The sequence below is a fragment of the Salmo salar genome, chromosome ssa13, assembly GCF_905237065.1.
Source record: "Salmo salar chromosome ssa13, Ssal_v3.1, whole genome shotgun sequence".
Classification (NCBI taxonomy): domain Eukaryota; kingdom Metazoa; phylum Chordata; class Actinopteri; order Salmoniformes; family Salmonidae; genus Salmo; species Salmo salar.
Window position 1 is genome coordinate 28,964,950 of NC_059454.1, and position 11,549 is coordinate 28,976,498.

At 42.3% G+C, this 11,549-nt stretch overlaps 1 protein-coding gene across 4 annotated transcripts; it reads left to right on the plus strand.

The window, feature by feature from the left end:
* The first annotated feature begins 4,088 nt into the window (after positions 1 to 4,088).
* Positions 4,089 to 11,065, plus strand: porcnl (porcupine O-acyltransferase like). Of its 4 annotated transcripts, none has more exons than XM_014135274.2 (14): positions 4,089 to 4,202; positions 4,281 to 4,355; positions 6,290 to 6,451; positions 6,706 to 6,901; positions 7,000 to 7,043; positions 7,206 to 7,387; positions 7,666 to 7,796; positions 8,113 to 8,238; positions 8,457 to 8,557; positions 8,702 to 8,778; positions 8,995 to 9,058; positions 9,168 to 9,253; positions 9,830 to 9,940; positions 10,067 to 11,065. In XM_014135274.2, the coding sequence occupies exons 3-14, from the start codon at positions 6,319 to 6,321 to the stop codon at positions 10,166 to 10,168; spliced, it is 1,353 nt and encodes a 450-aa protein (XP_013990749.1). In that variant the 5' UTR covers positions 4,089 to 4,202; positions 4,281 to 4,355; positions 6,290 to 6,318; the 3' UTR covers positions 10,169 to 11,065. The 4 variants fall into 4 exon arrangements, with proteins under 4 accessions (XP_013990749.1, XP_013990751.1, XP_013990750.1 ...); XM_014135276.2 differs by having other exon boundaries at positions 6,709 to 6,901; XM_014135275.2 differs by having other exon boundaries at positions 4,099 to 4,202; positions 4,278 to 4,355.
* Positions 11,066 to 11,549: the final 484 nt, after the last annotated feature.

Genomic DNA, 11,549 nt, shown 5'->3' on the forward strand with positions numbered 1-11,549 from the left:
AACATGCTACAGTAAGGTTGTGTTCTGTCAGATAGGGATGCCAAACCCCGATCACTGAGTTCTATTCAAGGTTTGACAGGTCTATCAATCAGTTACTTACAAATCAATGAAGGACGTTTCTCAGACACATGCCTACCATTTGACACACTGTAGCCTGACTGTCATCTACAAATGCCATCTCTCTCTCTTACTTGCTTCCCATTCTCTCATTGTTTTCAACTCTGTCTGTCTGTCTGTCTGTCTGTCTGTCTGTCTGTCTGTCTGTCTGTCTGTCTGTCTGTCTGTCTGTCTGTCTGTCTGTCTGTCTGTCTGTCTGTCTGTCTGTCTGTCTGTCTGTCTGTCTGTCTGTCTGTCTGTCTGTCTGTCTGTCTGTCTGTCTGTCCCTGTGTCTCTGTTAGTCTGGCCCTTCTCCTCTCCCTGTGAATGGTGCTCTGTAACTTTATGGTTCACCATATGTCCTTCTCGTCCTGAGTGGAGACTGTGCACCTCCATAGACCCCTATGACAGATGGCCTGCAGATATTGATGACCGCAGGCTGCAGCCCCCCCACCACCTCCTTTCTGACAGTGTTTCTGGTTGTCGTAAAGGTATTCTGCAGGCTCAAACTTTTGAGAGTTGAGGCGTATGGCTGAGACCTGATTATGATTACCTTGAAATTTCCTTTTTCGATTTGGTGTTTTTCACATGGTTTTCATCAATGGTTTTCATCAAAATAAACTGTATTTTCTAGTGTTTGCATCAATAGTTGTTTTTTAAAATCTGATGCTGTATGGGCCTATGGATGGGAGCTGTGAGGAGGCGTACTGACGGATGGCCAAGTCCTGCTGCACTGCACACACGCACACACATGCACCCCCTGCCCCCTGCACACTAAGAGCCTGATTACAATAACAAAGGCTGCTCACACTTTGGGGCGGAGCCAGCGGGATGATTTCCAGACCATTGGCTGCTTAATGAGGACTCTGTGAGTGCGTGTGTGTCTGCGTGTGTGTGTGTCTGCGTGTGTGTGTTTGTGTGAATAGTGAAAAAAAGGCTTTTTGCCACAGCTGTCACTCTTCAGTGTAATATCACTCTAGTCTGTCTAAAGTTAGTGTGAAAAGAACGACAGCATCAATATCCCTGGGTCATTTCAATAATTATTTGAAGCTCAAATACAAAAAAAGACACATTTCAGTATTTTCAAGTAAATTTTTCTATTTGTAAAAATGCATCACACTTAAAATACCAAAATATTGAGGACATATTTGGAGTTGTTAGAGAACTGCAATCAAGAGGAGTGTTCACCAATGGGTTTGCGCTCAAAGTTTTAGTACTGTGTGGATAGTATTCTGCCATGCCTTGCCAAATAAGCTCAGCAGATGTCGAAAATATAGGTTCACTTGTTTTGGTGGAGTGAATATGACAACGTGCCAATAGTCCTCTTTTTTCATTCATCCCTCAACTTCTCAATAGACCCCCCACCACACCCCTCCCAATAAGACAATTTGCCTTCTACTCTAGATGTTCATGCCACCTGCCCTCATACACCCTCCCTCCCTCCCACCCAGCTCAGCCCCCCCCCCCACTCACTTTCTGGTCTCCAGACTATTTTTGTTTCGTCACCTTGCCTCCGGCTATACAGCAGCCCCCATTCCCCCTCGTTCAAAAAGAAAGACAGAAAAATATAAAATCTACCTGCAGACTGCTGAAGCCCAGCCAATATCACTGTTAGATTAGACATCTTCAAAGATGAATTAGTACCGGCCAACACTCCGAAGTATCCATGGTCATTTTAATTCCACATTCCTGTCGCCATGGCGCAGAGCCAAAGGACTGGGTGAATTGCCCCCCCCCCTTTCTCATCCAACTAGCCCTAGCCAGGCTGAGTTGGCATCTGTATGCAAATAACGTTCATGGTATATAGATCATGTATGGAGGGTAAGGGGATGTAGGACTCCCCCATATTTATGCACTAAGATATAAATTGTGGGACATTATAAGCAGCTGCCGGCCTGCTTTCTATGGCTGTCATCCAGAGAGGCAAAGCCCCTTGCAATTGCCATTCGTAAAATATTGATTATGAAATTGTTACACATGAAAAAAATACTTAATTAACTCAATCTGCTTACATTATTACATTGTGAACATCTTTTAAACAGTACTTCAAAACCGGGCATTTCTGTGCCTTTGTTATTAAGCTGTTTCCCCATGCATGTTCCTACATCTGTTTCACACACACATCTAAAATAAACAATACAATAAAGAACACAATATTGCAGACAATGTTTTCATGTAGTATTATAATGGCTGGAGACATTTTGATGTCTAGACCTGCACAAAATGAGGACATTTATTAATGAATGATTTACTTATTTGTTATACAATAATGAATGAAAATGTCTTCTGATGACCAACTTTTCACTCTATTCCCTGGAGGTCACAGGGAAACAGGACACCTCTCCCAGAGAAGAAGTGTCATGATGGGCAGCCACACCGGTCACTCTTTGACCCCTGACCTCACGGAGGTGCGTGGTAACAGAGGTCGCCACCCCGGAGAGGTTTCTCTTTCTCCTCCAGTGGGAGCAGGTGTTGCAAAAGGGCTGACCTCTTGAGGAGAATGAAAGGGCTGTTTGATTATTTACTGGAGTTGAATGTGCCACACGTGCCTCTCTCCCTAGGGGTGAGGGAGACACTGCCAACATAGACACTGCCAACACTGCAACTCAATTAAACAAACCTAATAATCACATATGGCCTGCTTATCATTTATTATATACTGCATGAACAACAGGCTTAAAAACATATTATTATCTTAGTATATATTGAATGTATACATGTGCATCTGTTTGAATTTAAAGTATTCATGACAAGGTTTCATGTCAATGCTCTCTGTTACCGCTCACTGACAAACTTCTCTCACCAGGAAAGTGGGGATAGAAGGTGAAATGTGGACCTCTTCAGGGCCTGACTGTTCTCAACACAGAACAAACAAACATGTGCAAAGCAGTGGGTCTACAGAGCCGACCACCTGGAGGTAAACTCATTAAGAGTCCTATAAAAACCTTCTGCCAGCACAGCAAGCCTTGCACCATTCCCCCACCAAGAAAACTATAACAACCACTACTACTGCTCTGAAAAAAGAAACCTGACACAATAGGAGCCTCTTATTAGTAGAGAACTGCCCAGTCTTAACATATGCTCCTACAAGAGAGAGGGAAAGAGGAAGTAGAGAGAAGAGGCTCGGCATTAAGACAGAAGGACAGGGGGGGATACTGCCCAGGACCCTCAGAAGGAAAGGGGAGATGAAGGGAAAACATTTATTCTTTCCTCTCATCTTTCTTCCCTCTTCCAGATCAGTTTCAATCTCATTTCTCTATGACAAAAAAATAGAAGTCTGAAGCTTACAGTTGTGAACACTGGTATTGAAGTGAATTTACAGTCATCTTTTGTTAACATACTAAAAATATTGGTTTTCATTGTTTCTTAGGTTGATGGTGTACAATTGAATAGAATAGGCTATTTCATGCAAAGACATCTCATTATCTGTCATGAAGAGAAAGGTGTGAGTTAAGAAAGAGTGGTTTTATTTCAATAAGGCAACATGCAGCTAAGGCTGAATAGCAGCTAAGGCTGAATTACTTGAAACAAATGTAACATTTTCATTAATACACAATACACAAGAATTATCCATTGCATCGACACAATAAAATCTACACATTTAAAATATATAGTTTCTGGAATGATTGTCAGTGCTGTGGGTATGGTACATACAGTTAAAGGTAACATAAGTCTGACAAAAGTGGTAGTTCATATCTCACGGGTTGAGTAGCCTTGTCATGTAGGATATTCTGCTGTTTTGCTAGAAATTAGATTCAAAGGTTTGGGTGCTGATGCATGTTTGGATATTATTCAAGCCAGTGTAATTATGTTATTAGAGTAATTGTGTTTTTCACATTCGCACTGTTACAGCAGGGGCCATGCGTTTTCTCAGTGAGCAAAATGACAAAGAATGGCAGTCCAATCCGTTCAAAGTGTGACTTGCATCTTAACCCTCTCAACACGTACATAAGGTTTATACAAAAACAGCTTGATCATTTGGAATATAGCATGTGGATTCCGCTTGCACTCAGTATGCAAACACAGAGAGAGCTCAGAGAATGGTGTCCCCTGGTGGACAGTGTAGCCAGTGACTATGAAGAGTCGAAATACGAATGTCTTTCAAGGTAATGCGTTGCACGAGATTTCCTATTCCAAAACATTTTTGGAATATATTGATTCTAAAATAACTTGATTTTCAGTAGGAGACGAATGGACGCGGACATTGGCATAGTACAGGACGAGTAGGACACGAATCAGACAAGTGAAAACTGTTTCAGGTGAGCTCTGGCTGGCTAGCGAGTTAGCTAGCGTTTCACTTCGCCTGCTTTATTAGTTAGCCAGCAGTGTTGGCTGCATGTTAGCGAACAACTCATTCAAGTTTAAAGTTAGCTAGCGGAGGTTGGCGTTTCTTCAACTTTCGTCCAGATATCGAGAGTTGGCACAAATACTCTGCAAGCTAGCTAGCTATCCTTTCAATGTGTTGCACTCTTGCTGCCTCTGCCTTGTGCCATTGTCTCGAGCAACAGGCAAGTTTGCTATTTTTGCCAACCCCGCCTTAAATTAGTAGCCACTGCCATAACATGACAAAACCTCGTTAAAAATTACAATGTTTTAGAGGATTTCTTATTTTTTATTTCAACAGTTTGACCCAGCTACTTTTGTAATGGAGTTCAGACATTTACTCAAACATTTTACGTTATTTACAGTGTTGGGGAAACTACTCTGAAAATACAGTTTACCAAGCTTGCTACCAATGACTTCACACTGGAAGAAGTTAGCCTTTTAAACACAAAATCAGAATTAGGCAGGTCTGATGCTGAAAAAGAAAGAACATTATTGCCTACTTCACCTATCTTTTCTTTTTGCAAAACAAGTAGAGTATAGTTAGCTTCACCACTACATGGCAAAATAAACTACTGCAAACACTACCAAGGTTTGAATTTAGTTAAACTACCACGAAGCTACTGAATATTTATTAAATTACTTGTTGAACTACATGTAGTTCACTACTCCCCAACACGGATTATTGACAACACAAAATACCGGTAATACAAATCAAATGAAATCAAATTGTATTGGTCACATACACGTGATTAGCAGATTTTATTGCGGCTGTAGCGAAATGCTTGTGCTTCTAGCTCCGACAGTGCAGTCATATCGAACAAGTAATATCTAACAAATTACACAACATATACCCAATACACACAAATCTAAGTAGGAATGAATTAAGACTATATACATGTATGAACAAGCAATGTCAGAGCAGAACAGACTAAGATAATGTAGAACAGTATAGAATACAGTATATACATTTGAGATGAGTAATGCAAGATATGTAAACATTAAGTGACTAATATACCCAAGAAGTATAGAAAACAGTATATACATATGAGAGGAGTAATGCCAGATATGTAAACATTATTATTATGTATTTGTTTTTTAATTTAACATTTATTTAACTAGGCAAGTCCAGTTAAGAACCAATTCTTATTTACAATGAAGGCCTACCGGGGAACAGTGGGTTAACTGCCTTGTTCAGGGGCAGACCGACAGATCTTTACCTTGTCAGCTCTGGGATTCAATCCAGCAACCTTTCGGTTACTGGCCCAATGCTCTAACCACTAGGCTACCTAGTAAGATACCGTAGAATAGAATACAATATATATATACATATAAGATGAGTAATGCCATATATGTAAACATTATTAAAGTGACTAGTGTTCCATTCCTTATAGTGGGCAGGGATTTCAAGTCTATGCCTATAAGCAGCAGCCTCTAATGTGCTAGTGATGGCTGTTTAACAGTCTGATGGCCTTGAGATAGAAGCTGTTTTTCAGTCTCTTGGTCTCAGCTTTGATGCACCTGTACTGACCTTGCCTTCTAGATGATAGCAGGTGAACAGGCCGTGGCTCGGGTGGTTGATGTCCTTGATTATCTTTTTGGCCTTCCTGTGACATCGGGTGCTGTAGGCGTCCTGGAGCGCGGGTAGTTTGCCCCCGGTGATGCGTTGGGCAGACCGCACAACCCTGATTACAACCTGTTGTGGGCCATTGTACCAAGCTCATAATATATAATAAGTTATACTCAAGAAAGCCAAGGCATTCATTTAAATTACACTGACAATTGAACAGTAGGACATTTTATACATTATCCCTTTTTAACATTGATCACGCACATACAGCTGCATTATTTTCATGTTTCTCCACTCCAGTGAGAGCCAGGCAGAGTTGAGGCTACACCATGGAGTTCAGCAGGATAGAGTTCTTCCAGGAGCTAGGGGAGAGCTGTGTGCTCCCTACGGCACAGCAGGGAGTGGAACAGGTCTGGCAGCTACTGCTCCTCTGCCTGCTCTGTCGACTCCTCTGTAGGCTGGGTGAGTTCACTTGAACACTTGACCAATAACATTATTTAATGAGGATTAAACAGAGGATGTGCCAAACTTTAGAGACAAAGACTGAATCATGTAATGTATACTTTGCCATGACACAATCCACAGTGTGTGGGACACATGTAATGATGACAGATAAAGCATTCAGTATTACCTTACAGATGTCTAGAAAAGCACCCCAATTTGTACAAAGGCCTTTGGTGGTGCCAGCCTGGTACTTAGTGTTTCCTGTCCTCCAGTAGGTCTCTCATCCTCTGTGAAACACTTTGGCTCAGTGTCAGCGGGTCTATATGCCCTCTACCTGTTCTTTGAGCAGTCCATGGTGTGGGTGTTAATGCTCAGTATGCTCTGCTACACTGTCCTGTTCCTCAACCGCCATTCCAGCAGCCGAGGAATCTTCCTCTCTGCCACTATCCTCATCTATCTACTCATGGGGTAATGAATGAAAATGATAACTCCATCTATTGCTAATGCTGCATCATAGGCAATGTTGCTCCACTTAACTGTTTTCTCCTGGGCTTTTTTCTCTCCAGAGAGCTGCATATGATTGACACAGTGACCTGGCATAAAATGAGAGGTAAATGTCCTGCGCAGATGTGAATGATTGGATGGAAAGACAGTATGAGACAAATGCATGATTTTATAGATTCAGACACAGACATCCTCCTGTTACATTGTATTCGAGTCCTTAGTGAAGGAACAACTGTGCATGCTTTGCCTATCATCCCCACTTCCTCAGGTTCTCAGATGGTGGTGGCCATGAAGGCCATTTCTCTGGCCTTTGACCTGGACAGAGGCACTGTGCTCGCTGTGCCCAACCCTCTGGAGTTCACAGGTTACATTCTCTTTGTGGGCACTGTCATCTTTGGACCCTGGATTAGCTACTCAAACTACAAAGAGGCCATTGAGAGCCGTAAACTGGTAAGCCACAGCTGAAGAGATGTGCTACTGTTTTACAAAAAAATTATGTATTCTCAGTCAACTTGTTAAAAGAAAGCTGAATAGATTCCTGGATAGTATCTGAATTTCCATTTGACATATAGGCCTATAACATAATGATCCAGATTTAACTAAGTGTTTGCGCTGGTGCAAAGTTTACACCTCTTTTCACCGCAGTTAGATCCACATACTGTAGCTGCTTTAAGTCAAAATGGCTGCTAAAATCTGTCCTTTTTTAACTTGGCTTCTCTGTCCCCCAGAGTTGGTCCTGGCTCCAGAAGTTTTCAGTCAGCTTGGTGAAATGCCAGGTATGCTTGGTGATATCCAACTGCATCGCCCCATACCTCTTCCCTTACTTCATTCCAATCCACGGGAGCAGAGGACTTCGCACGTGAGTGCACATTTCACTGAGCAATTCCTTGGTCATTCCAATGTCAGTGCTATTTTGATATGTGAATGTACACCAACTTTATATTAGTGATTTCCATTTATTTCTGTTTCTCTGCTTCCAAGAGGCACATAAGCAAGGTAAGGGTTATTGTGATGAAGAACATCAAGCAAAGTTCTTCAGACAAGCAGTGGTAGTAGCAATAGTTAACACTTCAAGATGGTGTCAGTGCATATTGCTATTCCTGGCATTATTGCTGAATGAAGAAAGGCTATAAACAGTATCTTAGAGCTATCCTGTCTATTTTCCCTGTGTACAGGTGGCTCCATGCGTATGAGAATGCTGTAGCCTTCCACTTCAGTAACTACTTTGTGGGCCACCTCAGTGAAAGTACTACTGTGCTGGCAGGAGCAGGTTTCACTGAAGACAAAGACAATGTCAAATGGGGAGTTCAATTCATACGATCTATGGTTCAATTAGTGGTACACATATTTCAAATATTATCAATTTGCCTGTAGGTTAAGTTTATAATTGCAGTATTGTGATAGACACTGTGTTACTATACTATGTACCTATTGTAATATCTGTCTAGATAAGATATGTGAAAATAATGTGTGCGTGCATGCATGTGCATATCCATGAATGCACAAAATGTGTTTTTAGGGATCTGAAAGTGGTTAAGCCTCTGAATGTGGAGTTGCCCAGGTCCATGGTGCTGGTGGTGACCTCCTGGAACATCCCCATGTCTCGCTGGCTCAACATATGTAAGCATCATTACACCTTCAATTTACTATAAACAGATTAGACAGAAATGTTAGAACTATGGGCCCTGTTTAACCAACCATATTTATTTTTTTACACATTAAAATGTCAACTGATTACTGTGTCTTTCCCCCATTTTGTTATAGATGTTTTCAAAAGTGCTTTGAAACTTGGCACATTTTCTTCCATCATTGTGACTTACACAGCCAGTGCCCTGCTACATGTGAGTATGAGTCAACCAACTCAGTGATGTCATCTTACGTGATGATTCAGAAAAGGTCACTCACCATTGCACTTTAATACTGTTTTTTTGCTTTAGTAAGATTTGTTCTGATTTTGAAAATGTCACTGCCTTATCCCTCTGGCTGAGGCCAAAGTGAATAGTTGGTTGATCAGCTTCCGATGTTGTAAAACCAATCTGCCATTTTGTTTTCTCCAGGGCCTCAGCTTCCATCTTGGGGCCGTGCTGCTGTCTCTGGGCTTCATCACCTACGTGGAACATGGTGAAGTTACCGCGCCTATCTGCTTTTCACATTCACATGCTCGCTTGTTTTATGTGAGTTTTGTTTCAAAGGTTGTACATCACCTTATTGTCTTGTCATCCTCTGTCAGTTCTGAGGAAGAGGCTGGCAGCCATCTTTAGTGCCTGTATCCTGTCCAAACAGTGTCCCAACAATTGCCATCATCAGCAGAAGAAGGTACATGCTTGTTGCATCCAGGAATGTTTTACACTCACGTTTGTATATCATATTTTGAAGGTGCTTTCCATAAGAGAAGCTATTGTTAATTGCACATTGAATGGGTCCATGTGGGGTGAGTGAGCTAGCTAGTGCACATTGAATGGGTCCATGTGGGGTGAGTGAGTGAGCTAGCTAGTGCACATTGAATGGGTCCATGTGGGGTGAGTGAGTGAGCTAGCTAGTGCACATTGAATGGGTCCATGTGGGGTGGGTGAGTGAGCTAGCTAGTGCACATTGAATGGGTCCATGTGGGGTGAGTGAGTGAGTGAGCTAGCTAGTGCACATTGAATGGGTCCATGTGGGGTGAGTGAGTGAGCTAGCTAGTGCACATTGAATGGGTCCATGTGGGGTGAGTGAGTGAGCTAGCTAGTGCACATTGAATGGGTCCATGTGGGGTGAGTGAGTGAGCTAGCTAGTGCACATTGAATGGGTCCATGTGGGGTGAGTGAGTGAGCTAGCTAGTGCACATTGCGGGGAGGTTTGGGATTCAGAACACATCCCCAGTGTAGTGAATGATCTGTGCCTCTCTCGTAGGAGCTGTGGGTGTATGGCATCAACCTGGCCTTCAGTGCCATGGCCATCTTCCACCTGACATACCTGGGCTCCCTGTTTGACGCTGAAGTAGACAACTTGGCTGCAGAGGAGGTAAGGCCCACCAATGACCTGCTACTGCTGGCTGGGGCCAAGTTAATGGAGAACATAAGAATTAAACAGCGGTCTATATGAATGTATTACTTTTACACATTTAGTCACCATTGTCCTCCTTCTCAGGGTTATGTGGCCAACCACACCATTCAGAAGTGGTCAGAGTTGAACTGGGCCGGCCACTGGCTGGTGTTCGGCAGCTGGCTCTTCTACCGCCTCATTCAGTAATCTCATTGGGCGAAGGTCTGCACTGAACAGAAGACAAAAGCCTGGTCCAAAAAGAACCCTTAGTTCACAGGTGGGCCATCTTACCTAGCAAGGTCTGGTGTGGGTAAAGACTTAGTGGACACGGAGTAGCGATTGTCCCACACCATCATGACTGGAAGAATGCTGCATTGTTTACTAGGGTCTTTCTGTATTTGTTTGTTGTGGTGAACACTAACAAACCAGTCACACACAAGTTCCTTGCTATGATGCATCACACTGTTGAGATTGAGAACCAGAGGTAGGCTGAAGATTTGTCAGTGGCTTCTGTATAGGCTACTGTTCATCTTCAGGTCTTTTGGAGTTTGATCACACACAATCATTATGAATATTTATGCTTCTGTGTATATTAGTAGCACTATTAGCCTTCTCACACTGCATTGTTCTTAGCCCCAGGCTAAGACTGGGCCCTGGGCTAGCTTATCCTGTGTTCATACAAGCATTTGTTAACCTGGGGCTAAGGTGCAGTGTGCCTTAAGTGAATGTATTATGTTGGACCATTGATGTTATATAATTAGGCACGGGGGGTGTGGCATTTGGCCAGTATACCACGGCTAAGGGCTGTTCTTACGCACGACGCAACGTGGAGTGCCTGGATTCAGCCCTTAGCTGTGGTATATTGGCCATATACCACAAACCCTGAGGTGTCTTATTGCTATTATAAACTGGTTACCAACGTAATTAGAGCAGTAAAAATACATGTTTTGTCATACCCGTGGTATACGGTCTGATATACCACGGCTGTCAGCCAATCAGCATTCAGGGCTTAAACCACCCAGTTTATAATACATGATGTTCTCGATGGAGGTAGTTTTTTTCTACTTGTGTATCTGTTTTTCTATTAAAGACATTTTATTTCTAGTTCCGTGGCCCTACTTAAACACTAATCAAGGAAGGGTTTATTTGGTAATGGGAGGTAAAACGCACCCTAGTAGTAACATTATTTATTCAACAAGGTGAAGGATTGTACTGTATTTTGCAGCAAATTATATAATTTAAAATGCCAGATCAAAACAATGGTTAGTACATCAAGTATACTGAACAAAAATATAAATGCAACATGCAACAATTTCAATTTTTTTACTGAGTAACAATTCATATATGGAAATCAGTTAATTGAAATAAATTCACAAAGCCCTAATCTATGGATTTGACATGACTGGGAATACCGATATGCATCTGTTGGTCACAGATACCTTAAAATAAAAAGTAGGGGCGTGGATCAGAAAACCAGTTAGTATCTGGTGTCACCACCATTTTCCTTATGCAGTGCGACACATCTCCTGCGCATAGAGTTGATCAGGCTGTTGATTGTGGCCTTTGGAATGTTGTTGGAGGCGATTGA

Excerpts from the sequence above, each read along its gene's own strand:
- porcnl (XM_014135274.2), top strand. The coding sequence starts at position 6,319 with ATGGAGTTCAGCAGGATAGAGTTCTTCCAGGAGCTAGGGGAGAGCTGT. Across the intron at positions 6,452-6,705 it reads TCGACTCCTCTGTAGGCTGG|TAGGTCTCTCATCCTCTGTG; the intron begins GTGAGTTCACTT and ends CCTGTCCTCCAG. Across the intron at positions 7,388-7,665 it reads CCATTGAGAGCCGTAAACTG|AGTTGGTCCTGGCTCCAGAA; the intron begins GTAAGCCACAGC and ends TCTGTCCCCCAG.